Raw genomic sequence first — 23,989 nt, forward strand, 5'->3', positions numbered from 1 at the left:
ATTGTGCTAAAAAAAGTTAGCATTGTCCTAAGTTAGAATGAGAATTTACCTCACATTTAAATAACAAGAGGGGCTCCCAAGTTGGCAGCTTATCTCGGCTCTTGGAGAAAGACTGCTGTTAAGTAAGTTAACTTTATATCCAAGTATGTCAACAATAACCAGCTAAGGGAACAATGGCTTGCTAAGGGAAATATTAAGGGAAATGGAAAATGGAAAGATATCCACTTAAGCTAAGGGAAAGATATCCAGCTAAGCTAAGGGAAAGATAGCCAGTTAAGCTAAGGGAAAGATAGCCAGTTAAGCTAAGGGAAAGATAGCCAGTTAAGCTAAGGGAAAGATAGCCAGTTAAGCTAAGGGAAAGATAGCCAGTTAAGCTAAGGGAAAGATATCCAGCTAAGCTAACGGAAATATAGCCAGTTAAGCTAAGGGAAAGCTAGCCAGCTAAGCTAACGGAAATATAGCCAGTTAAGCTAAGGGAAAGATATCCAACTAAGCTAACGGAAATATAGCCAGTTAAGCTAAGGGAAAGCTAGCCAGTTAAGCTAAGGGAAAGATATCCAGCTAAGCTAAGGGAAAGATAGCCAGTTAAGCTAATGGAAAGCTAGCCAGTTAAGCTAAGGGAAAGATATTCAGTTAAGCTAATGCAAAGATAGCCAGTTAAGCTAAGGGAAAGATATTCAGTTAAGCTAATGCAAAGATAGCCAGTTAAGCTAAGGGAAAGATATCATTTTAAAAAGTTTTGGTATTTTTGTGAACCTGATATCCTGATATCGGCCACCTCACATGTTTATAGAATGTAACTACCAGTCACACACAGTGACTGTAAAGGCTATTTATGTTCAGTGTTGGGAAGGTTACTTTTAAAATGTAATCCCTTACAGATTACTGATTACATCACTCAAAATGTAATTTGTAACGTAATCAGTTACATTACTTCAAGTGAGTAACGTAATCTGATTACTTTGGATTACTTACAATATTGTCGTTTTTTTAAGCCTGAATGAATGTAGCAACCACATCTTGCATATTATTGTTTTATTTTTCCTTCCAGTTAATAGATAGACAAATAAAACAGCCTTTTCAATCACCCTATAAAAATACTTATGAAACCATTTCATCAAACAATTTTATAAAACACTTCTATAAATTGATGATAAAATCATTAAAAACCAAACAATGTAACAACAACTGTAAGCTAACTATTTGCAGGTTTGCCACTTTCTGCAGGTGGATTTTTTGCCAGGATTATCTAGGGGTGTAAATCACAAGATTCATTACGATACGATACAATACGATTATTTTAGTCAGCGATACGATAATCTACGATACCTCAAATAATGTCTTTATACGATACAATTCGGTCCAATAGGATTTAATGCGATTACAATCTGTTCCTTTTCTAAGAACTCACAAATGCAAACAAAATATAATTTGAATGTTTTATTATTAAATGTCAAATGCAGTGTAATCATAAACAGTAAACAATAATTCACTTCAACACTTTAATTTCCATTATTTAAGTTCCATTTGAGAACATCAAATGCAGAAGAAAATGTAAAAAAAAAAAGCTCCTGTTTTATTTAGAGTTTACAATGTGTGTATGGATGTTGGTGATGAATAGTCAATCATTCTCTACATTTCCTGATTCAGTAGGGTCTTGACAAACAAATTACAAAATTTGTAATTTATATCACAATGCATTGAAGAGTTACACTGCATTATATTAGGTGTCCACCAGGCGTCTCCAAAGTGTTCAAAACCTCTCCAGTAAATCTGTCTCTATACAGCCAGAGTTTGTAATTTTTTTGTTTGTTTGTGATAAAATAAATGAATGTAAGTCTATTTCAGAGTAATATTAATACTTTTTGATGAAATGACAAACAAAATCAAACGTATGCACGCTGTGGGCGCACTTATGTTTTGCAGAGGGAATTGGCTCTGTGCACAAGATGGCGCCACCTAACTTCCGGGTAGTGAGTGGTAGGTATACTAGTTTCCGGTTGGAGTTGTTGTGGGGAGAACTGCCGGCAGGAGTACAGAGTGAAAGCGACCATGAGTGTTTTTAAAGTTAAGGAGAAACGAAAAACACAAAACAAAAAAAACTGACTGTGTTATTTTTATAATTAAAGGATCCTCTATAAAAAATTGGAGACACTGGGAAACATACCAAACTGTTATATTTTAATAATAAAATAAAAAAAATTAAATTCAACAACAATACTATTTCATGCCTTTATTTCCAATAACGAAGGCAATGGGCCAGTTTTTCTTTTATAAAATTCATTACTGTTGGTCACATGAAAAGTTTAAGGCATATTTACAAGCTTATTCAATAAAAATAAATAAATTGACCCATAAGAATCCAGAGCCAGTTTTGAATACAAAAAAAAATACAAAATTGATTCAGGTAAAACAAACGTTGTTTACATATTATTGGGATAATGAGGGAACACAAATATTTTACGGTTTGAATACTAATGTAATATAAATGCATATTAAACATTAACAAACAATTTTAGAGAACTTCTGGGTTAATCACACACTGAACTGTTTGAAACTAAGGATATACAATAGTAAACAACTATATATCTCCCGATGCCAGTATAACTTACAGAGGGTCTAGACACAGGGTAGAACTTATCTATCTCTCTCTCTATCTATATCTATATATACATAATTATTTATAAATAATATATATATATATATATATATATATAATATAAATATAAAATATATATATACAAAATATAAATATAAAATATATATATATAATATATTATAAATAATGGGTTCTGGGTTAATCACACACTGAACTGTTTGAAACTTAGGATATACAATAGTAAACAACTATATATATATCCCGATGCCAGTATACATTATACATATTTATAACTTACAGAGGGTCTAGACACAGGGAATAACTTAAAAATAGATCAAAAATAATATTTATATATATATATTCTCTCTTACTCCTGGGCGCTGTACATCATTTATAGTTATTTTTGGTAAGTCCTGGAGAGATCGCGTGTAGAAAGCCATACTGTCTGCTGACCGGCGCTGAAAAGCGGAAATGACTCCGCCTACCAGTCGTAGACCGGAAACAGGCAGCGTCGTCTCATGCAACTAGCGAATTTGGTGACAGCGGTTAGGCATGCCCCTCCCCCAGCAATTAGGAGACCAATCAGGGAAAATTACGTACCAATGTTTTCGTCTAAGGGTGGACTATTGGTTGAAATAGGTGTCAATCACTTTTGTGACGCTGGAGAAAGGCTATGACCTGATTTGATTGGATTGGATTGATCCAGCGCTCACGTTATTGGTTCAAAAGACGATCACTCAAGAAAAATAGTGGTTTGTGGACCGCTGAAAATAAACGCATGTTTGTGAGGAGAAGTGAGCAGGCGAATAAAGGACTTTATGGATATTTTATCTGCGGGTCAGTGCTGTATTGTGGATGCTGTGATAGTAAGTGAATTTTCTATAATGTAATATGATGTTATTTTATATACTAATAATATTTTATAAGGCTATTTTGTTGGGGAGGCGTGTTCCCCATGTAAACAATGTGAAAAAACAGGCTGTTTTCAGTTGGCGATTTCTGGCGACTGGTTTCATGTAGATGGCTGTAAATTTGCATGCAGGTAGTTAAATTAGTACTAAAGAATATGAGTCGGTTATTTGGTCGGTGTGTTTAGAATATTTGATGCTTATAAGCATTCTACATTACATAGTCAGAACGGGCCCGACGACGGGCTAGGGGGCGCTTCTGCAGTGAAAACATTCTGAGCAGGAGGTTGTGAATCATAGAATATTCTGATGTCGTGATTTATGTGAATGTGATTGCGTTTTGTCAGTGTTGGATTGGAAGACCAAAAATAGAAAAGTACCGCAATGTAATCCATTTATTTTAGCAGAGTAACTGTAATCTGATTACCATTTACTGAAACAGTAACTGTAACGGATTACAGTTACTCATAATTTGTAATCTGATTACGTAACGCCGTTACATGTAATCCGTTACTTCCCAACACTGATTATGTTTCACCATGAATAGCCTGAAGAAATTCAAATTCAAATAACTATCACTATATAAGAATCACTGTAATCAAATACAGTCTGCAAATTTCTCTAAAATTAAGCATTGTACATGAAAAGACACTAACAGATGTAGTATTTACCTGACTGCATTCTCATATCTCTATATTATCATTTTAAGAGGCCGTGAGAAGATCAATCATGCCACCACCAAAGGATGCAGAGATCGAGCAGGTTGCAAAGGTTTGGCTTTGGAATGCACGGGACCGTTCAGGTGGACGGAAGCATCGTCTCATGCAGTCTCTTCAAAAAAATAGTTAATTTATGATCTATGCTATATTAATGCATAAACAATATTCATTTTTGATATTATGATTAACTATATCTGTTCTATTTATGTAAAGTACATCTATTTTCTCCTTCATTATTATTGCTGTGAGATAAAAACCTTAATGCAAAAACTAATGTTATATTCAATTAGAATTTTTTTTACTGGTTTGATTGGGATGACATTTTGGTTCCAAGTCTACAAGCAAGAGGAATAAAATTAATAATAGAGATCAGGGGTGGGTTTCCTGAAAGCTTCGTTACGCTAAGAACTTCGTTAACTCGTACTTAAGATTGATCGTTAATTAAAGAGTGTTTCCCAAACCCGTGCGTAACTAAAGTACTACGTAAACTCGCTCGCAGATTAACGAGTGCCCTCACCCAGTCGTTATTCTTAAGAGCTTCTTTAGGGGATCTCTACTTGCAGTTCAGCACCTTAAACACCAGGGACCGCCAATTTTGAGGGAGAAAAAATATAATTTCCCTGGTTAAAACAATTATATTATGTTACTATTAATTATAATCAATTATATTATATATATAATTATTATTATAATAATTAATATTATTATATTATATTATTATTTCCCGTGTCTACTGGTGCTCCGGTTTCCTCCCACAGTCCAAAGTTCAGGCTAATTGGATGTCGGATAAAAATTGCCCCTTAGGTGTGAGTGTGTGAGTGGATGTGTCTGTGTGTCTCTCTGCCCTGCGATGGATTGGCGGCCTGTCCAGGGTGTATACTGCCTTCCGCCCGATGCCGGCTGGTATAGACTCCAGCCACCCCCCACGACCCTTAACGGATAAAGCGGTTGACGATGAGTGAGTAAGTGAGTGAGTTATATTATATTATATTATATTATATTATATTATAATGCCAACTTTCTCTGTGTAGTCTGACTGGGCATACTGGAATTGACCAATCAAACCCATAAATTATTAAAAATCCAGATTCCTGCAGATGATGCTCACGGTCTAAGCAAAGCTGCAAAGTCACCAAGTCCGTGGATTCTGTAATCAGGCTGTTATGTGGCATACACACACTTATATACACTTCCCACCAGCCCGGGAATTACAGCACAATATAAATATATTTCCATTCTATTGGGATAATTCCTGGTACTGTAGGTCCGGTGCACGGGACGCCTGCAGTGTCTTTACTCACACCTACACGTATTGTAAAGGGTATCGGTGAATGTGCAGGTAATATTTAATATTATTCTTTATTTAGGTGCTTCTAATCAACATTGTGTCCGTTCATCTGGGCAAACTCTGGGGTGTGTCAGCTCGCAAATATATAAATACCAGTCAAAAGTTGACGCGTCTCTTTTTTTTTTATTATTTATTTTTTTTTTTTACATTGTCGATTAATATTAAAACTATGAAAACAATTTATTGACTCATATGGAATTATCTAGTTAACAAAGAGGTGCATGCCTTCAAAATCCCCTGACCTAAACCCAACTGAGATGTTGATTTAGGATGAGCTGGAGCTTTACAGTGTGTGCGTATATATATATATATATATACACTGCTCAAAAAAAATAAAGGGAACACTCAAATAACACAATAAGACTCCAAGTAAATCAAACTTCTGTGAAATTAAAATGTCCACTTAGGAAGCAACACTGATTGACAATCAATTTCACCTGCTGTTGTGCAAATAGAATAGACAACAGGTGGAAATTATTGGCAATTAGCAAGACACACTCAATAAAGGAGTGGTTCTGCAGGTGGGGACCACAGACCACTTCTCAGAACCTATGCTGTCTGGCTGATGTTTTGGTCAGTTTTGAATGTTGGTGGTGCTTTCACACCCGTGGTAGCATGAGACGGACTCTACAACCCACACAAGTGGCTCAGGTAGTGAAGCTCATCCAGGATGGCACATCAATGCGAGCTGTGGCAAGAAGGTTTGCTGTGTCTGTCAGCGTAGTGTCTAGAGGCTGGAGGCGCTACCAGGAGACAGGCCAGTACACCAGGAGACGTGGAGGAGGCCGTAGGAGGGCAACAACCCAGCAGCAGGACCGCTACCTCCGCCTTTGTGCAAGAAGGAACAGGAGGAGCACTGCCAGAGCCCTGCAAAATGACCTCCAGCAGGCCACAAATGTGCATGTGTCTGCACAAACGGTTAGAAACCGACTCCATGAGGATGGTATGAGGGCCCGACGTCCACAGATGGGGGTTGTGCTCACAGCCCAACACCGTACAGGACGCTTGGCATTTGTCAGAGAACACCAGGATTGGCAAATTCGCCACTGGCGCCTTGTGCTCCTCACAGATGAAAGCAGGTTCACACTGAGCACATGACAGACGTGACAGAGTCTGGAGACGCCGTGGAGAGCGGTCTGCTGCCTGCAACATCCTCCAGCATGACCGGTTTGGCAGTGGGTCAGTAATGGTGTGGGGTGGCATTTCTTTGGAGGGCCGCACAGTCCTCCATGTGCTCACCAGAGGTAGCCTGACTGCCATTAGGTACCGAGATGAGATCCTCAGACCCCTTGTGAGACCATATGCTGGTGCGGTTGGCCCTGGGTTCCTCCTAATGCAGGACAATGCTAGACCTCATGTGGCTGGAGTGTGTCAGCAGTTCCTGCAAGATGAAGGCATTGAAGCTATGGACTGGCCCACCCGTTCCCCAGACCTGAATCCGATTGAGCACATCTGGGACATCATGTCTCGCTCCATCCACCAACGTCACGTTGCACCACAGACTGTCCAGGAGTTGGTGGATGCTTTAGTCCAGGTCTGGGAGGAGATCCCTCAGGAGACCATCCGCCACCTCATCAGGAGCATGCCCAGGCGTTGTAGGGAGGTCATACAGGCACGTGTAGGCCACACACAATACTGAGCCTCATTTTGACTTGTTTTAAGGACATTACATTAAAGTTGGATCAGCCTGTAGTGTGTTTTTTCACTTTAATTTTGTGTGTGGCTCCAAATCCAGGCCTCCATTGGTTAATAAATTTGATTTCCATTGATGATTTTTGTGTGATTTTGTTGTCAGCACATTCAACTTTGTACAGAACAAAGTATTCAATGAGAATATTTCATTCATTTAGATCTAGGATGTGTTATTTGAGGGTTCCCTTTATTTTTTTGAGCAGTGTATATATATATTTACACACCGGAACATACGTATATGTATTATTATATTATTTTTATACTATTAATAATTATAATAATAATAATAAATTAATATTATTATCAATATTACTATTAATAATATTTGTACAATATCTATTAATATAATATATTAACAAAGTTTTAAGTTTAATGTTTATTAAACATTTATATATAAACATATGACTTATTTATTTAGCCATATGTATCTGTAGGAGTATTTTATTAATGCCAAAGTACATCCTTTTGTAATTTAAATTTCAAAATATGTATAATATTGATGATTACAACACCTTTTTACATTTTTAGGGTGTAATACTGAATAAATACTGCATAATAATCGATATGTGTGGATCGATTGAGTGCGCTGTTTCGGGGGAGGAGTCAACAAAGACGTTCTTTAGCCTCCTTTGTTAATTTTCACGTTGCGAAGCTCTTTGGGAAACACTCGCAGAACTGGCTCGTTCTTTACTCACGTCATTCGTTAGTTCGTTCGTTATTCGCTAAGGTTGATCGTTTTCGGGAAACCCACCCCAGAGGCTTTGTTCCAGTAGCAATAATAGTATCAGTTTTTTATTCATCTACTACATCAGTCTAGTAATAATAATAATAATAATAATACTTTATTTTTATATAGCGCTTTTCTAAAACCCAAAGACGCTTACAGTCATCATTTGTGAAAACAAATAGAAACATTACACAACAAGTGGTGACAGACAATCAACATAGTACGAGAACAGACAGCAGGGATAAGTGGTATAGTATGTAGCAGATAGCCTGATATCTCATTTTGAAATCACAACTCTGTTCCCTTAAATCCACTTAAGGAATTCCAAAGGAGAACATAGGGGGATCTCTCCAACCTTGAATGATAACACTTTAACGACTTTTACGACCATTTGCTGGAAACATCTGTCTCGCTAAAAGCATCTGAACAAAAGACCCATAAACTTTGGGGATTAACATGTCACCTGCTGATCCGCTATCTTCGGAGCACACCTCTTAAACAGTCACATCTAATTTACACACTCACGCACACAGCGTGACCCTTTTACTGGTCCAGGACCCGTGGACCATTTAACAAGACAATACTGCCACCCGCAGGAGAAGAAAGGAACTTTTCTTGGAGCACGAGGCTATGATCGAAAAATTACATATGTATATGTTTTTACTATAACTTAAATAACTGTTGGTTAATTCTAATATTGTGAGAAGCAGGGTATCAAGCAATGTGATGAAACACTTTCTAATCAAGAGAACAATTTTGAGGTTTACCTTCATTTTCTTCTACAGGTTCCAGGCTGAAGAATTATGTCTTGTTTGTCATTGGTTGAACTATTGCAACTAGTCAGCGTAATTTTAACCTTTGCTTTGGTTATATAGATACATTTTCCTGTTTAGTAAAGAACAAAGTATAAAAGTATAAAGGTATAGTGAATTTCTGATTTAAAGAGGTCTGAAATTATGTTAACCAGAGCAATGAGACCCGCATTCCTTAGTGGGGGAGAGGTGTGAATTACGACGGCCAGAGTTCTTATCTCTTCAAATACACAGGAGAGTCTGCCTTTTCAAAAAGGAAATTTAAGGCTGAAAAATGTTAAAACATTAAAAACAAAATGTGTTCTTAAGACGTGAATGAACATTAACTACAAAAAGAATACGGATGGCAACAAACTAGCAGTCTGGTTAAAATAATTACTTAAAAGCTATCAGGGCATGTTTCCACAATACTTTAATCAGGTTAATAACCAAATCTTGAATTAATAAGTTTAAAGTTCATAACGAGTTTCTTTCTTTCCTTTCTAAGAGTCCGATGCGTGGAAGTTAGTGTATTCCCTGGTCATGTGTTATATTTCTTTCCATTCTTACACCTCAAAATCAACTATGATTATCTAATTGTCTGGTTAGGATTTCAGTTCTGAGATGTTTATTCATATCACTAAAATGCTATGCAACAGTGGGTGAATGTGGGGAAATTGTGGGTTTTCTATGTCAAAGTATATTTTAAATAAGCAATTGTTTAATCTGATCATTTAAGAATGTTAAGGTTTAAGTTAATAAAAGAAAAAAAGGGGGAGTCGTCCAGGCAAGACTCCACCTACCTGGAGCTGATTGGGTTTTTAGAGATTATACTTGCAGTTAGGAAACCTATCACAAGTTAGGGCCAATACGTCACGAAGGGAATGTGTTTCCAATAAAGGGGGGTGTTAGATTATTCAGGAGTAGTTCGTGGTTCGCAGTTCGGAGTTCGTGCGCTTTTTAGGTTTAGTTAAGTTCAATTTTTTTTTTTCTTAGAAGTAATTTTAACTTAGAGTTTTAGTTAGAATTTTGTACTCTCTCTTTTGTTTTACTTTCTCTTAGATTCAGCTTAGTGATTCTTAAGTTTTTGAGTCATAGATCTTAGCTTGAGCTGCGCTTGCAGCGCATCCGCGCTGACCAACACAAGTCCAGCGATTATCAACAGAATTAGAGAATTAGGTGCTTCCAGCTATTGAACCACCTTAGCGCTACGGAGCTGCCTATAGTTCACCGCTCATCTTTAGCGTTATACATCGCTCGCCGTACCAGACCCAGACGCGAAGAGAATCCTGAATCAATCAGCTGCCCGGAGCGAGGCTCCCGCTTGCCGTTGGAACCGAAGCCCTGCTTGCACCGTGAAGTCCACCTGAAGAACCCGCTTCGGCCACTTGGATCGAGCTACCCTTCCTGGCGGTCGACACCAACGGTTCCCTTCGCGGCAGAGACGACACCGGTTGCCCGAGGCCGGTCAACGCAAAGTGAGGCGCTGGTTAAATCTCTAATTCTCTGGTGGCGTTCTGTTGGTCTGGTTAGGTTGAGTCTTGCTAAGTTCTCAGTTATAGTCATTCCCGGTTGAGATGGTGGTGATCCCTGTCAGTTCCATAGTTCTAATGTAATCTAGTTTAACTCAATTAGCTTGGATTTAGAGCGTTTTTGCTTCTTTAGTAGTTAGTTCGTTTATAGCAGTATATAATCACATATAATCTTGTTTAATCTCCTAATATTCTTATAGTGGGTTTAGTTAGTCATATTTAGGTTTATCTCCTAGTGGGTTATCATAATTACTTCCCCTTTGGTATATTAAGCTGGGTATTGATTTGTTTATTTTTATCTACTTATACATTTCGGTTGTTTGGGTTATTCATATATGCGATGAGAAGGTTTGGTTGTAAGACTGTTATCATCAGCGTGCTTGAATTTCACTCTCAAATTGTTGTTTGAATTATGCCCACTATCTAATTCTGCATATATCCATGTATTACTTTTATTCTAAATAAACATTACTTGATTTAGCCAATTCTTGACTTAAGTGTGTTCCTCCCGTGGTTCAAAGACTTTCTGAAACCGACAAGAACTCACCCTGAGGTTAAATATAAATTTTGTAGCTAGCCGCTACTGGCGCCCTATTAACCTTTAATATTAATATTAAAATTAATATTGATATCAGGTAAATAGTTCGGTATCCATTGTAACCACTACAAGTACATTAAACAGAGGGAAGGCCGTAGGCAAGAGAAAAGAGGTGAGTCTTGAGTGTAGATTTGAACAAGGAAAGAGAGGAGGATTGTTTGACCGCAGATGGGAGAGAATTCCATAGTTGAGGAGCAAGTCTGGAAAAAGCCCGATCACCAAAGCCACGGAGTTTAGAGGCTGGGACTTTAAGAAGTCCAGCAGTAGCAGACCTAAGGGATCGAGATGGTCTGTAAGGAAGAAGGAGGTTTGACAGATAAGGAGGTGCAAGATTATTTAATGCCTTATAGGTAAGTAAGAGAATCTTGAATTGAATCCTGTATTTAACAGGGAGCCAGTGAAGATTTTGGAGAACAGGTGTAATGTGTTCATGGGTGCGAGTGTGAGTGAGTAAACGGGCAGCTGCGTTTTGTACCATCTGGAGTTTATGGATAGAGGAAGAACTAATGCCAGCGAGCAAGGAGTTACAGTAATCTAGTCTGCTGGAAATAAAAGCATGAAGGAGTATTTCAGCAGTGGACTGAGTAAGGGATCGTCGAATTTTAGCTATTCTGCGCAGATGAAAGAATGCAGTTTTCACCACAGAGTTGATGTGAGCTGTAAAAGAGAGAGTGGAATCTAGAAGAACGCCCAAATTTCGGACTTGGGTAGAGGGAGAGATTACTGTACCACCAAAGTTGAGAGAGAGAGTAGGAGTTTGATTGAGGACTGATTTAGTGCTGATTAGGATGAGCTCGGTCTTATTACTGTTTAGCATGAGAAAATTATCCTTCATCCAGTTCTGGATCGCAGAGAGACAGCTTTCTAAATGAGTAGTGGGTGGGTTATTGATAGAACTAGTGCTAAGATAAATTTGGGTGTCATCCGCATCTAGGTTAAAGTGACGCAACAGAGGCCCAAGAGGAAGGATATAGATGATGAAGAGGAGAGGTCCAAGGACTGATCCTTGTGGTACTCCGTGTTTAATCACAGAGGTATGGGAGGAATAGCCAGCCAATGAAATAAATTGTTTTCTGTCAGTTAGGTAAGATGAGAACCAGTCCAGGGCAGTGCCAACGATGCCAAGTTCACAGAGTCGAGATAGAAGGATAGAGTGGTTAATTGTGTCAAATGCAGCACTTAAATCTAGTAGCAAAAGAATGTTGAGAGCACCAGCATCAGCAGCTACCAGTAAATCGTTAATAACCTTGACCAATGCCGTTTCAGTACTGTGGAAGGGTCGGAAACCAGATTGAAAGGGTTCAAATAGGTTTTGTGATTCAAGATAATGTTGCAATTGGCAGGCCACAGTTCTTTCAAGGACTTTAGACAGGAAGGGGAGATTGGAAATAGGGCGATAGTTGTTGAGGTTAGAAGGGCCGATACCAGGTTTCTTTAGTATAGGAGTGACTGCAGCCGTTTTGTAAACAGATGGAACCTGACCAAGGAGAAGTGATTGATTGATGAGAACAGTGAGGTGGGGGAGCAAGGCAGGTACGCAGGCTTTAGTTAAGTTGGTGGGGAGTGGATCTAGAGCACAGGTTGTGGTCTTAGAAGACATTACAATATTAGCGATAAAGGAAGAGTCAATACTGTTAAAGGCAGCAAGAGAGGCGGAAGAAATGTTAAAATGAGAGAGGTTGGTAGTATGAGAGGAGTGAGAGGGGGGTCCAGAAGAAGCAGAGATCAGGGATTTATGAATATTTGCTATTTTGCAGTCGAAGAAGTGTAGGAAAGTGTTACAAAGGGCTGGAGAGGGTACAAGAGTGCTGTCTGGACTTTTAAATAGCTTATCAACTGTTGAGAAGAGGTGCCGAGAGTTTGTTCTATGCTGAATGTTAATGAGGTCAGAAAAGTAGGTTGTCTTAGCAGCACTAACAGCATCTCTATATGCAGACAGATGCATTTAAGTGCATTTAAGTATTTATTCAAGAATATGATTTGCTGTTTTTATTGATGTGTATATATATATTATATATATATTATTATTATTTATTTATTTATCTTTTTTTTTAAGTTGTATAATTCTTTGTTATTTTGTATTATGTTTGATATTTATATCATACCGTTTATTATAAATACTGTTTTTGCAAATGGAGATATCTATGCAGTACATGTTTATCTACATGCTAAAATATAAATTTGGGATTTACTTTACTTAAATACTGTTGTGTGTTGTTTATATTTTATACATGATACTTTGTAATAAATGTATTAATTTACTATACACTTTAAATTGTGTTATTTATATAATTGTTTTCCTGCCAGTTGCAAAAAATGTCAAAGTGCCAATAGCACAGCTTTAAATTTTCTTTCTTGAAAAGTGTTCTCTGTTCAATATTGCACAGTTAAACATTGTTAATTATATTAGAGGACAGTCGTTGTAAACTGTACTTGGTCTATTTCGGTTAAAGGATTGTGCAGGGCATATTACTGATTTTGTATTTTTGCACTTGGGCTATAAGCTCAATATTAAATATTTCGTTTGTTTAGAAATTATTTTATATTTTTAAACCATGTTAAATTATATTAGAGTAGAGGAAAGTCATTGTTAATGACGTTATTGTACTTGGTCTATTTCGGTTTAAGGATTGTGCAGGGCATAGTCCTATTACTGATTTTGTATTTTTGCACTTGGGCTATAAGCTCAATATTAAATATTCCGTTTGCTTAGAAATTATTTTATATTTTTAAACCATTTTAAATTATATTAGATAAGAGGAAATTCGTTCAGACATCATTTTTGTAGGCCAGGCTTTTGTAACCGATTTAGCCCCTACTGTTGCCACATTACCCCTTACGTTTTATTATATAATTCAGTTTCGAAGAGCCTTCATTTTTTTTTATCATGTATAATAGAGGTCTGCGCGAGACTGATTTTTAAACCCACTCTTCCACACTCCCGCGTTTCTGTCTCGTTACCGCTCCGCAAAAAAAATTGCTTCTTTTAATCCCGCGCCCGCCCGCCACATACACATTTCTGCCGCTCCCGCCCCACGTTCCTAATGTAAATTAAATAAACTACATTTAATGCTTCAAATTTACTTATATATTTATTAAAACAGCAGCGCTGAATAGTGAGGTCCCGTTCCTTACCCCAGTCCAAACACCATCGGTGTGTGCGTGTGTGTGTCGGTCCATCCTGCGCGTTGAGAGTTTTCTTTAGGTTTTTTTTTTTTTTTACAATTATTACAGTTTTCTTAACTATTTATTAATTTGCTCCCGCATCGTCTGGATTAAACTCCCACTCCAGCCAATAACAGTTCAGTTCTGATCCGCGCGCAAGATATTCTGACGGGACCCGCGAAAACAGAAGTGGTTAGAGTGAGGTGGAACTCTGGAAAGGAGAAAAAAAACGAATATCCGAATACCAAAATTAAAAACCGAATACCTACTCAACCAACGAATATCCGAATACCCGAATATTCGGGTCCAGCCCTAATCTGCACGTGTCTGCATTCTGTGCTCACCATGACACTGATAAAATGTACCATGCAGAATTTCAGGTCCAGCAAAACCAGGCGCAGACAGCTGTTATTTATAATAATGTGCTGTGTATTTTAAGAAAAAAAATATATATATTTGTTAGCTTGAGAAATACTACAACTGGTCAAAGATCACCCCCCAAAAGATGGGTATAACCCAAATAGCTTTGCTATAATGCTAAACTAATAAAATTTCTAAAATGTCTTATACACCTGTTAATACTAACTTGACAGTGTAAAACGCACAGTTTATAAATCAACTGCTCCAGAACAAAGACAATTATTAATAATTATCAATTGTTATTAATTACAAATTATTTTCTGGTTGATGTTTGTATTTTGTTTGTAATTTATCTCCCAGTCTATCTAGATTACAGAAATGTGAAATGTGAAGTAGTTTACAGACTTGGTATATGTAAAAATAAATAAAAACACCACAGGCTTATACATTAAACAGATTTTTTTCGAATTATAATCAGTTTAAACACCTATCAGTCTATCTAGAATTCAGAAAACGGAAGTTAAGCTTGATCAGCGATCTCACAGCGCCGATTTTTTGTTTTTGTTTTTAGCAACATACAAAACACAACAATATACAATAGTACAAACTCTTGTAGAGGATAATAGCTACATACAGACTAGAGGAGCAACGTAATAAAATGATAATCTTAGACAAAAGCTTACTAGAGATCTGGTGTGAGATGATACTAGCAGTTTTCCATTTTCTTAATTTACTTAATGAAGAATAATATGACTTAAATTCATTCATGAAACTGGGGAAAGAGGGCTTATTTCCCTTTCAGTTACTGCAGTGAATGTGGTATTTTGCTAAAAGTAAAATTATATTTATGGCATCAGAGAAAGCTGAACTTAAGTTTTTCATATAAAACAAAATGTCCTCCACCTTAAAATAAGGAATATTAAGTTTGATATTAATCCAATTTCTGATGTCCATCCAAAAAGTGTGTGAATATTGACATGAAAAAAACAAATGCTCCAGAGATTCATTTACTGACTTACAAAAAGTACATAATTCAACATCAAATTTGAATATTTTTTCAAGAAACTGGGCTACAGGATAAATCATATTTATAATTTTGAAATGGGTCTCCTTCACTTTAGGAGATATGGGCCAGTTTACAAATTTGGAATAATCAAAAGTCATATTTATATTCTTATTATTAGGAAGTTTCTTGAAAGAAGCTCCATTATATTCATAGTAAATCTTCTGTTTCAAATCATCATTGATAGTCTTATTATTACACTTGGAGTCAACTAAATTACAGTCGTTCACTTTTAATGTGGGCATCGAAACAGTCACCTTTGAATATAAAATGACTTGTTTGATTAACTGAATCAATGCTAAAGGAATCGCTTTGCACACCTTCTTAACATCTTTAAAACTCCAAAGATTATATTGACGTATATTTGAGCATACATATTTGCAAGCAGGGTTATTTACCATTAAGCAGGGTTATTCACTATTATTCTATATATTTTCCCCACAGAATGGCCTCTGGACCACAGGGAACAGATGGAGTTAGGCTCTAACTTAAACACATTAGAAAGGGGAACACTTCTTTCCCCTCCCATACATTGAGTCAGACTTACTTATGTATGTGCGCTATAGGAGCGTACGTTAAGTGTTTCCAGATGTGAGGTGTTTTCAAACATAAAAGGCTGGACTTCAGCAATTCAAGCCAGAGAGCTACAGATCAGATTTGAGAAAACAGCTCTCTCCAAGCAAACCTGGGTGCTTGTTGATGATGCTGTTCTTCGTACTAATTATTATTTTTTCTGTAATAGATTTTCTTATATACAAAGAACAGTATCAGCGAAAACTTATTTCATGCATCTACATGACATCACAGCTCAAGATTCTACAGCTTGCTAATTTAACAGAAAACTCCATATTGTACTGTATTAATACACAGAATAAAACATGTTAGCAAATTAAAGTATCTTTGTCCATGCTGTTTAATAAAAACTGTTAAAACACTGTAATAATAATTATACTTAATAATAATAATACTTAATAATAATTATACTTAATAATATTTAGTAACAATAATACTTAATAATTAATAATAATAATAATCAGATTATTATTAAAATTATTATTATTATTATTATAATACAATGCAATAAATACGTGAATGTGACAATAAGAATAAGAAGTCACTTCACACTTTGACATTGTTTAAAAAAAATACACAACTAAACAACCAGCATTGTCAGGTCCTCGCCCTGTTTTGTCTGTTCTTGTGCCTGTTGTGTTGTTCCCACGTGACCCCTGCTTCTCTGTGTCCCCTGTCTCAGTAATTTTCCACCACAAGTCTCATTTGTAGCTCCGCCCCTACCCCAGGTGTTTCCAATTCTTGTGTGTTTCAAGTCACTATAAATATCCCTCCTCTGTCACTTGTCCCTGGTCGGTCTTTGCACTAACCTCTGTTGTTTTGTCTCTCTGTGTTTCTCCGCGTTTCATAGCCCTAGTCCTTAGTGATGGGCAGATGAAGCCTCATTGGGTGTATGGCACATTTCCCAAACTGTATCGACACTGTGTTGAAACTGTGTTGCTGTATCACTTAATGGCGACATCTGCTGGACTAAGAAAGTCATTGCAAGCAACTGCGCGAAGAAATGCATCGGTCACGTGGTTTTCCTTAAAATGATACGCGGTCTGACACAGGGGTTCGCCTTGTTTGCTCGGTGCATGCGCTGAAGTTTCAGTGTCGTCAGACCCATCGCTACCAAACGATACAGGAAGTGTATCGGTCACGTGGTTTTCCTTAACTTGATACGCGCACCGACACGGCGTTTCGCCTTGACAGCTCGGCGCATGTGTCGAGGTTTCAGGGTCGTCAGACCCATCACTACTAGTCCTTGCTCTGTGTTTTTCTCTGTTTATTTCTTGTTTGGTTTTTTCTAGTTTCTTGTTTAGCTCCGTGTTCCCTAGCTCCCTGTATATACCCTGCTTTGTGTTTATTTCTAGTTCAGCTCCTTGTATATATTCTCTGTTTGTTTATCGTTATTATTTTCTCTAGTTTGTTTATGTTCTCTAGTCCCCCTCGTTTATTTTGGTTTATTATCTTTGTTACGTGTTTACTTGTTTCTTTGTTTATCTTTGTTATTTATTTAATAAATTATTATTTGTTTTGCCCTTACCTGCACTTGCGTCCGTCTCCTCGTCTACCTGCCTGGGTCACCCACCGAAACAAGCATTATAGATAGATACTTTATTTTATTTATCCCGATGGAATTTTAGGGAATTTATACACTTAAAGAATGGAAAAAACTGAGAAGAAACAGAATAGAAGAAACTAACATTTTGGTTGAGAAATATTTGGCATTATGAAGTAAAAATGAAGTATATCCTGTTAATTACTTATGATCTGAGCCAATAGTTTAAGGAATTTTAATAATAAAGAATATTTAAACATTTGTGATTTAAAAAGTTTAGGCATTTTACAATGTTTGTAACTGTTGTAAGCATGGTTAATTGATGTACATTTATTATAAATGTTACCAGTATTTTAAATATTTTGTTAAACATATACAGATATGTCTAGCGACATGATTTATTGTTTAATTAAAGAAGCAATATGGAGAAAATAAATTTCTTTAGCCACTGACAGCATGTTTAATACTAGGCGAATAGTATAAATATGTAGATATCAGAGGTTTGACTGTACTAAAACTAGTGTTGCTGGGTAATACAGTTTTGCGCTGGGACTTTATTAATGTATTCTGACTCAGGAGACATAACTCTTTTATAAAAGTAACATTATAAGAAAAAATATATTTCTTTCTAAGACGAACTTGACTGAAGGTAAGTTTCTAACTTTAACTCGGAGCATACTAAACGTGGTCAGCTCCGTTTCTAGAACAGGTAATTGAATCAGGCAACACTAAGATTTACCGGAGATAGAACTAACATCACAATAAAAGTCCCGTCCTTTTATACAAATATAATTTTTGTGTTATAATTATTATCATTAAAAATGCAGTTATTGTAGCTAACATTTTCACCATTCGACCAAAAAAATAAAATGAAATATAAACCATATTCCGACTAATGATCCATATATATTTATCCCCAATACTTCTGTTCTGTTCAAAGCATCTACCAAACCATTTAATTTACCACTTAAATACAAATTCAGACGCATTAAACAGCTAAACAATGTCTTCTTTATTATATCTGAACTGTTGTGTTAATCCTCCAGCCTGATGCTTCATTTACACTATCTAGCACTGAGTCTTGTGAAGCAGTTTTGTGTTAAATCCACCCTGTTCACTCTGTAACACAAGCACCCGTCCACCTGACCCTCTATTTCTGTATACATATATTACTGTGAGAATTCTGATTCAACATGCCATCATATTAATAATGCACTCTGTGTATTGAACATTGGAGTAAAATAAATGATATTGGGTGGATATAATCTGCTTCTGATAGATACAATAAACGAACCAATGATAAATATTTTCAACAGGACAATTTTAAAATCGTATTGTAATTGTTAAGAAGAGCTAGCTGGTATTAAACCATGTAGAAGCTCCTGTGGTGCATCTGATTAAAATGCTGGAGATGATGTACTCTGAAAACAGTATTTACTGCAGCAGAGGAGTTGTGGTATATACAGAATAGATGAATGCAATCCGACTGTGTGAGTGTGTGATTCTGAAACAACAGATATAAAAGGGATACTTGAACTACTTGAAACACATCACTGACTACAATTTACAACACTAACACCTAAACAAAGATACACACTTCTATGAGGTGTTATCTGGTAATAATAATAGGCAGATCAGAAACAGCTAGAAGCTATACAGAGCTATACAAAGAGCTGATCAGTTAGCATAGCATGTAACTCCTTGAAAGTACACCTACAACTAGGAAAGTAATAGTTATCTACACTTTATGAATAAACAGCAGTGTAGGTACTTACAGGTATCTGAATGCACACAAGAATTAAATGTCCTCGGTAATCCCACAAAACTTTACTAAGCTGCACACCGTCCACTATCTCCACTGTTCCTCTACAGAAGTCCTCTCTATCTGTGGTATGCAAGCCCCCAACTGAGGCCCCTCAGTCTCAGCATCGCTCTGATTGGCTAAACAAGCGGAAGCATGAGGGTTGCAGGCACTCAGTGGAGGAGCTATTTAGCTCCTGAAGTCTTTGGGCCAACTCTTGGCTCTTTGTAACAGTAATTGTAAAATATAAATAAATATAAATAATCTCAGGTGTGTTTGTGCTTCTAATAATGATATAAAACATTATGTTCTAAAGAACAGATTCTTCTATTAAATCTCTGCAGGCCCTATTTACCATAATAAGAACAGAAACATTCACCAAGACTCACTGATTTGTACACTGTAGAGAAAAGAATATATGAACTATAAGAAACAGTGAAGGTGTGAGTAATGTTTAAAAAAAAAAAAACTAAATTTAAGTTTAAGAACTGTGTAAATAAACGTTAAATCTGTTAGCTAGTAAACGCTAACAATTAAATAAACGGAGGTAAAATTTGAGGATAATTTACTCTTACTGAGGCAAATTAGCTTAAAACAGATAGTAATTTGTAGAATTGTTAGAATGGTGGCAATTAGTTCCTCCAAACCGTTTAAAAACCTTTCTAGGTCACAGAAAACAGAAAATAAATGCTCTTTCTCCTCAGAAACTGTGGGTACATTCAGTAGCTAGCTTAGCCAACACTAGGAAGCTAGCTAATTCAGCTTTTTCCTAACTTACCAAAAATCAGCCTTTAATTATACTAATTAAATCTGAATTAGTTTAATCTCATAAATTTACCCATAAATTATTCGTGCTTTTCTCAGTTTATTAAACAGTATAAGAGAAAGAGAGCTAATTCACTGCTAACTCTGTTAGCTGCTAACAGGCTAATGTTGACAGGAATCTGACAGGAGAGAATCTACTGCTGAATCAAAGCCTCATAAAGAGCAGGGGCCTCATTTATAAAGAGTGCGTACGCATAAAAAGAGGGCAGAAATGTGCGTAAGCAACATCTCACGCAAGAATTGTGATTTATAAAGAAATACTTGGTGTGAAAACGAGCGTACATTTAAGCAAGGTTTAAGGCATGCGTATGCCTTCAAAAGTGTGCGGAGAGAGCGGGAATTAGTGGCATCATGTGGTAAAGTAGGGAATTGTTAGTAAATGCGCAAGCTTTTCTTCCTTCCGCATATTAGTTACCACATAAATCAAAATTAACAAAGGAAGATTAAGCATTACTTTCCTTTATTTTTTACTTTATTACATATTTTTTTCTGCATGTATAGTTAAAATTATTTCTGTATCTTATTCTGTATTATATGTATATGTAGTGTTAATTTTCCACTAACTTGTATATTTCACTTTGTAGTTTATATCAGTTTTATTTGTATTATCTGTTTTATCTCACAGTTGTAAAATCTAAAGGTGCTCTATATATATATATATATATATATATATATATATATATATATATAGCCGGGGCTACATGAGGAATATGCGAGAGTGGCGTATCCCATACTGAGATACCGAATGAATGCTTGAAAGAGAATACAAATTACATTTAAGAAAAAAAATATGCAAGAAATAAAAAATAAATAAATACCGGCCGTAAATCACTGTTAAACTGCTTTGTTTGTACATTTAGCTAGGCTAACTACCAATAATAATGTCAGTAAAACAGCAAACACTGTTGTTTGGACATTTAGTTAGGCTAGCTACCAATAATGAAAGTCAGTGAAACGGCAAATGCTACATTTATACATTTAGCTAGGCTAGCTACCAATAATAATGTTCAGTAAATCAGCAAACTGCATATTTGAACATTTAGCTAGCTAGCAAACAATAATAATAGTCATTAAAACAACAATTGCTACATTTGTACATTTAGCTAGGCTAGCTAACAATAACAATAGACAGTAAAACAGGAAATGCTTTGTTTATACATTTGGTCAGTAAAATAGCAAATCCTGTATCGTGGCACGAGATCTCACGAGATTAAGACGTGACGATATTTCTCGTCAAGCTTAAACCTCTCACAGTTTAGTGTGGACTTTTTAAGATACAACACTGGCAACTGGCAACACAGTAGCAGCGAGTTTGGTGGTTGAGCAGTGAGCAGAAGAGGAAAATTCGGGGAATTTGCATAGAACAGAGGTCACGGGCGGACCGTGGTCCGGGTCCGGACCCAAACCTATTGAGAAGGATTTAATTGTATACACGCTTTGCGGCGCAGTAAATCACAGACCAATCACGTGTGATGTAATATCACCAACCACTCTCTTCAGTCAATCAGATCTGTGCAGACGTGGAAAAAATAAATAAATAAACACACCGCTCCTCACGCGGGATCGAACCCGTGTTGTCAGGGTCGCGGTCCCGCTGCTCCGGCTGTTGAATTGGGACATGGCCGTGAAAAAACGCCTTTATAAGGAGATAGTGAGCCTGGGCGAGAATGGGCGGAAAAACGAGAACAGATGAAAACTAAAGTCACGCCGAGTGCGACAGAGAGACAGGCGAGGAATTTTGTATAACTGGATCATTCTGAATTCTAATTAAATACTCCTGGCATAGAAGATGCTTCTGCTACTTTTAAGTTGTTTGTCTGGCTGCATTTTGGCTCCAGTGGAAACAAGAAACGGTAACAGAGTGACCAACAAGACTGTACTGTGCTTAAAACATGTTCTGTCTCTGTTTGCACTTCAAGCATAGTCTTAATATGACTGGTTATGCATAGTTACATTACAAGAGATTTAGGAGAAAAAAAACACAAACCATAGTCTTAATATAACTGGATATGACAATCTCAGGCCTATAGGTTTCATGTCAAACATGTGTTGAGAAAACACAATGAGACTGGAGATCTGCAATATAAAAGCCGTTTATTAAAACACACATGGGTAAATATAGAGGTGAAGTAATACAAAGATAATAGTTTGTACTGGATAAAAACAATTAAGAAACTACATTATTTGGATAGTCTTAGTAACTTTGGAGATTAAAAAAACCATAAGCAACATTTAATATTCAATAAGGAAAAGATAAGAGAGTATAAAACTTGAGTAATACAACAACCAAATATCCCTCTATATCCCTCTATAGTAACAGATTTTTAATTGGACTGAACCATAGACAAACAAGAACACCAGCAGAGGGAGTGAATGAGCCTGTAACCTTACTGCACAACAGTAACTAACCTAAAAACTGAGCTCTGTCTCACAAAGAATGTCCTGGAATATTCAAACTTACAAGACATACAAACATAACATGGAATTCTATACACATCATCCCTGGATAAGAATAGTTTTGCTGAACCTGTAAAATCCATTGTTAAATACAGTTCATATTTGTTTCTGGTGGAATTTATGATTTGCGCTTTTAATTGCCATGGGACAAATTTGGGACATTTTTCTCTCCTGTGTGAATGCGCTGGTGTTTTTTGAGATCACTCTGTTTAGTAAAACTCTTCCCACAGTCTGAGCAGTGATATGGTTTTACTCCAGTGTGAATGCGCTGGTGACTTTTGAGATTACTCTGTTTAGTAAAACTCTTCCCACAGTCTGAGCAGTGATATGGTTTCTCTCCTGTGTGAATGCGCTGGTGTTTTTTGAGATCACTCTGTGTAGTAAAACTCTTCCCACAGTCTGAGCAGTGATACGGTTTCTCTCCTGTGTGAATGCGCTGGTGATTTTTGAGAGTACTCTGTTCAGTAAAACTCTTCCCACAGTCCGAGCAGTGATGCGGTTTCTCTCCTGTGTGAATGCGCTGATGCCGTTTGACAGTCTCCAGTTGATTAAAGCTCTTCCCACAGTCTGAGCAGTAATAAGGTTTCTCTCCTGTGTGAATGCGCTGGTGTTTTTTGAGATCACTCTGTTGATTAAAACTCTTCCCACAGTCTGAGCAGTGATGCAGTTTCTCTCCTGTGTGAATGCGCTGGTGTTTTTTGAGATCACTCTGTTGATTAAAACTCTTTCCACAGTCTGAGCAGTGATGCGGTTTCTCTCCTGTGTGAATGCGCTGATGCCGTTTGACAGTCTCCAGTCGATTAAAGCTCTTCCCACAGTCTGAGCAGTAATAAGGTTTCTCTCCTGTGTGAATGCGCTGGTGTTTTTTGAGATCACTCTGTTTAGTAAAACTCTTCCCACAGTCTGAGCAGTGATGCAGTTTCTCTCCTGTGTGAATGCGCTGATGTATTTTAAGTTTACTCTGTGTAATAAAACTCTTCCTACAGTCTGGACAGTGATATGGTTTCTCTCCTGTGTGAATGCGCTGGTGTTTTTTGAGATCACTCTGTTTGGTAAAACTCTTGACAGAGTGCTGATGTTTCTCCATGTCGAGACTTGGCTTCATTTGTCTTTTAAATGTAGCAAACAATTTCTGCGTGTTCTGGAGATACTTCAGGAAGGCTTCTGCTTTACCTCTTTCAGTAGTTTAACTTTGCTCTTAGTTAAATATCCTGGTTGTTGGTGATGAATTTCAGGAAAATATTTTAATTTCTGGAAAACACAAAGAAAAATGCCATTGAATATTAAA

General features: G+C 36.8%; 5 protein-coding genes across 11 annotated transcripts in view; 1 reads left to right on the forward strand and 4 right to left on the reverse strand.

Annotated features, from left to right (window-relative positions):
• Window positions 1-17,625, reverse strand: part of LOC125801539 (gastrula zinc finger protein XlCGF49.1-like) — a 143,742-nt gene extending 126,117 nt beyond the window's left edge. The window contains exon 1 of the mRNA XM_049478355.1: window positions 17,604-17,625. The gene's annotated coding sequence lies outside the window, so the exon portion shown is untranslated. The remainder of the gene's footprint in view (window positions 1-17,603) is intronic.
• LOC125801664 (zinc finger protein 271-like) overlaps window positions 1-19,505 on the reverse strand; it is a 102,210-nt gene extending 82,705 nt beyond the window's left edge. The window contains exon 1 of the mRNA XM_049478457.1: window positions 19,394-19,505. The gene's annotated coding sequence lies outside the window, so the exon portion shown is untranslated. The remainder of the gene's footprint in view (window positions 1-19,393) is intronic.
• The window catches only part of LOC111188756 (zinc finger protein 665-like), a 427,711-nt gene that overhangs the window by 67,800 nt on the left and 335,922 nt on the right, over window positions 1-23,989 (reverse strand). The window lies entirely within an intron of this gene.
• The window catches only part of LOC111188587 (NACHT, LRR and PYD domains-containing protein 14-like), a 252,123-nt gene that overhangs the window by 33,954 nt on the left and 194,180 nt on the right, over window positions 1-23,989 (forward strand). The window lies entirely within an intron of this gene.
• Window positions 22,322-23,989, reverse strand: part of LOC111197522 (zinc finger protein 271-like) — a 205,030-nt gene continuing 203,362 nt past the window's right edge. For all 3 annotated transcript variants that reach the window (XM_049477933.1, XM_049477931.1, XM_049477932.1), the window contains exon 2: window positions 22,322-23,952. In XM_049477933.1, the coding sequence (XP_049333890.1) occupies window positions 22,835-23,806 (972 nt within the window). In that variant the 5' untranslated portion in view covers window positions 23,807-23,952 and the 3' untranslated portion in view covers window positions 22,322-22,834. The remainder of the gene's footprint in view (window positions 23,953-23,989) is intronic.

Source organism: Astyanax mexicanus, chromosome 4, assembly GCF_023375975.1.
Source record: "Astyanax mexicanus isolate ESR-SI-001 chromosome 4, AstMex3_surface, whole genome shotgun sequence".
NCBI classification, from domain to species: domain Eukaryota; kingdom Metazoa; phylum Chordata; class Actinopteri; order Characiformes; family Acestrorhamphidae; genus Astyanax; species Astyanax mexicanus.